At 39.2% G+C, this 2,352-nt stretch overlaps 1 protein-coding gene across 1 annotated transcript; it reads right to left on the bottom strand.

Moving 5' to 3' along the window:
- Positions 1–724: 724 nt before the first annotated feature.
- LOC104958073 (gastrula zinc finger protein XlCGF8.2DB-like) lies at positions 725–2,346 on the bottom strand. Its single transcript, XM_010785783.1, has one exon. The coding sequence runs from the start codon at positions 2,326–2,328 to the stop codon at positions 1,276–1,278; it is 1,053 nt and encodes a 350-aa protein (XP_010784085.1). The 5' UTR covers positions 2,329–2,346; the 3' UTR covers positions 725–1,275.
- Between the last annotated feature and the right edge of the window lie 6 nt (positions 2,347–2,352).

Below are 2,352 nucleotides of genomic sequence, written 5' to 3'. Positions count from 1 at the left end.
CTCATGCCTATCGGCCTGCTAATCTCTCAATGATAAAGCGCTCAACTTATATTGCACTTTTTCGACCCCTCAAAGCTTGTATGAAAACATACGAGTCATTCACCAGAGCCTTCATTTGTGCTAAGCAGTACCACTTGCTCTAGGGAAGCTCTCACACACACACACACACACACACACACACACACACACACACACACACACACACACACACACACACACACACACACACACACACACACACAGTTGGCCATCGGGAGCAACTCAGGGTTAAGTATCTTGGCCAAGGACACATCTACATGTTGACTGCACGGGCCGAGATCGAACCAACAACCTGCTGGTTGAAAGGCAACCGCACTTCCTCGCAGCCACAGTCCTTGCTCTTATAGTGGAACATGCTACTTAATATCAAGTCTACCTTTCTTCAGTCTCTGACTGACAACCCACCTGTTTCCACTGCACTTTGGACAATACATTTTTTTTTTTAAATAACTTCTCATTTCTTTATGTAGTACTGAAAAAGTTTAAGAGTATGGTGGAATGCACTCTAAATGAAATGTAATGTCACAAATGTGTTAGGATGTTTTTATCTCGGTAAATTAAAAAATATAATATACAAGACGTTTCCTAAGCAACACCCTCCTTATTTACAAAACTTTGTTAGATATATAAAGTAAAACCTAACAGTTTGTAAGCCATCATGAAACAATGAAATCAGAGAACTTGAGCAGTTGTTACAATATTTATTCATATGTTTATAAATACAACTGAGAAAAATCTGTGAACACAAAATATTCCCCTCCATATACAAAGTTTGTGCTTATCTAAACAAGGAAACTGATTTTTTTGCTGAACATGAAGAATCACTCTGATATATGGAGAGGATGGATAATCTGTGGGCCATGTTAAACAAGAAACGAGGATGTACACAATTACACAACTACATTACTTTAAACATACTTAATAGCAAGGTGGTAAAACAATTAGCTTAACAACAGAGACAATAATTCAGTCCAAACAATAGCGCTGTGAAAGGGAAATAAAAAAAATATACATATATATATATAAGACTTTTAATAAATGTATACATGGTATACAATGAGTAATGTGCCGGAGAATGAGAAAATAATGTAGAATAACCAGCCTACTTGTGTTTCTTAAATTAAACTTTAATTTCAATTTGAATAAATATGTTCTTATGTTTGGATTTCAGTGTGTTTCTGCATAATTCCTATAATGTGTAGGACTTACTGCCTCTATATATTTGTTCCCAGACATTCAGCAGCTGATAGGTTTCTCCCCTGTATGAGTTCCCATGTGTCTTTTCAGATGTGCCTTGCGCAGAAATGTTTTATCACAAACTGAGCAGTTGAATGGTTTCTCTCCTGAGTGGATCCTCATGTGTGTCTGTAAAGTTTCCCTACGTGCAAAATACTTCTTACAGATTGAGCAACTAAATGGTTTCTCTCCTGTATGAGATCTCCGGTGTCTCTTCAGATGGTGCTTATGGCCAAATATTTTCCCACACTCAGAGCAGCTATATGGTTTTTCAGCAGTATTACACCTATCATTACTGACAAGGACTTTGTTCTCAGTTTTGCTCTGATGAGGCTTTGAGGACTGACGACCAACACACTGATGGTATTTCAGCTGATAACGCCGAGTGAATTTTTTGGAACAAACACTGCAGCTGTAGATTTTGTGGATATCCATGTGTTTTGTCAGATATCTTCTCCAGGCAAATTCTTTACTACAAATTGGGCAACGAAACTGTGTTAGTGCCGTGTGGATCCTCATGTGTTGAACTAAAGCCTCCCTATCACTGAAACCGGAGTTACAAACAGAGCAGTGGAAGAGTTTGTCCCGTGTGTGGTCTGCAATGTGGTTTGTCAGATTTACGTTTTGTTCAAAACTTAAATCACAAGTAAAGGAATTCTCTCTTGTATGAGTTATTATGTGTAACTTAAGCTGTTCTTCACACAAAAATATTTGATTGCACCCAGAGCAACTGAATGGTTTCTCTCCTGTATGAGTTATAATGTGTCCCTTCAGGTCTCCCTTAGAGCTAAATCTTTTTCCACACTGAAAGCAGCTAAATGGTTTCCCTCGAGCACTATGTTTGGAATCCCTTACAGGGACTTGATCATTTTCCATAGAGTTTATATCTGACGGACGTTCCCTGGACTCCTTCCAGAAATCACTGTCATCAGTCTCAGGTTCGGAAGAGTCTTCCGAGTTGTCCTCAGTCTCTGATGGTAAATGTCTCTCTGGATCTGAGTCCCTGGCTGGTTCTGGTCCTCCACAGTCCTCTCCATCAGCTTCTGTTTCCATGTGTTCAGCTGAGCTGCTAGCTGG

The sequence above is a fragment of the Notothenia coriiceps genome, unplaced genomic scaffold (assembly GCF_000735185.1).
Source record: "Notothenia coriiceps isolate Sejong01 unplaced genomic scaffold, NC01 NC01_scaffold00028218, whole genome shotgun sequence".
NCBI lineage: Eukaryota > Metazoa > Chordata > Actinopteri > Perciformes > Nototheniidae > Notothenia > Notothenia coriiceps.
The sequence above is the reverse complement of the archived record's forward strand: the minus strand, read 5'-3'. Positions and strand labels throughout refer to the sequence as shown.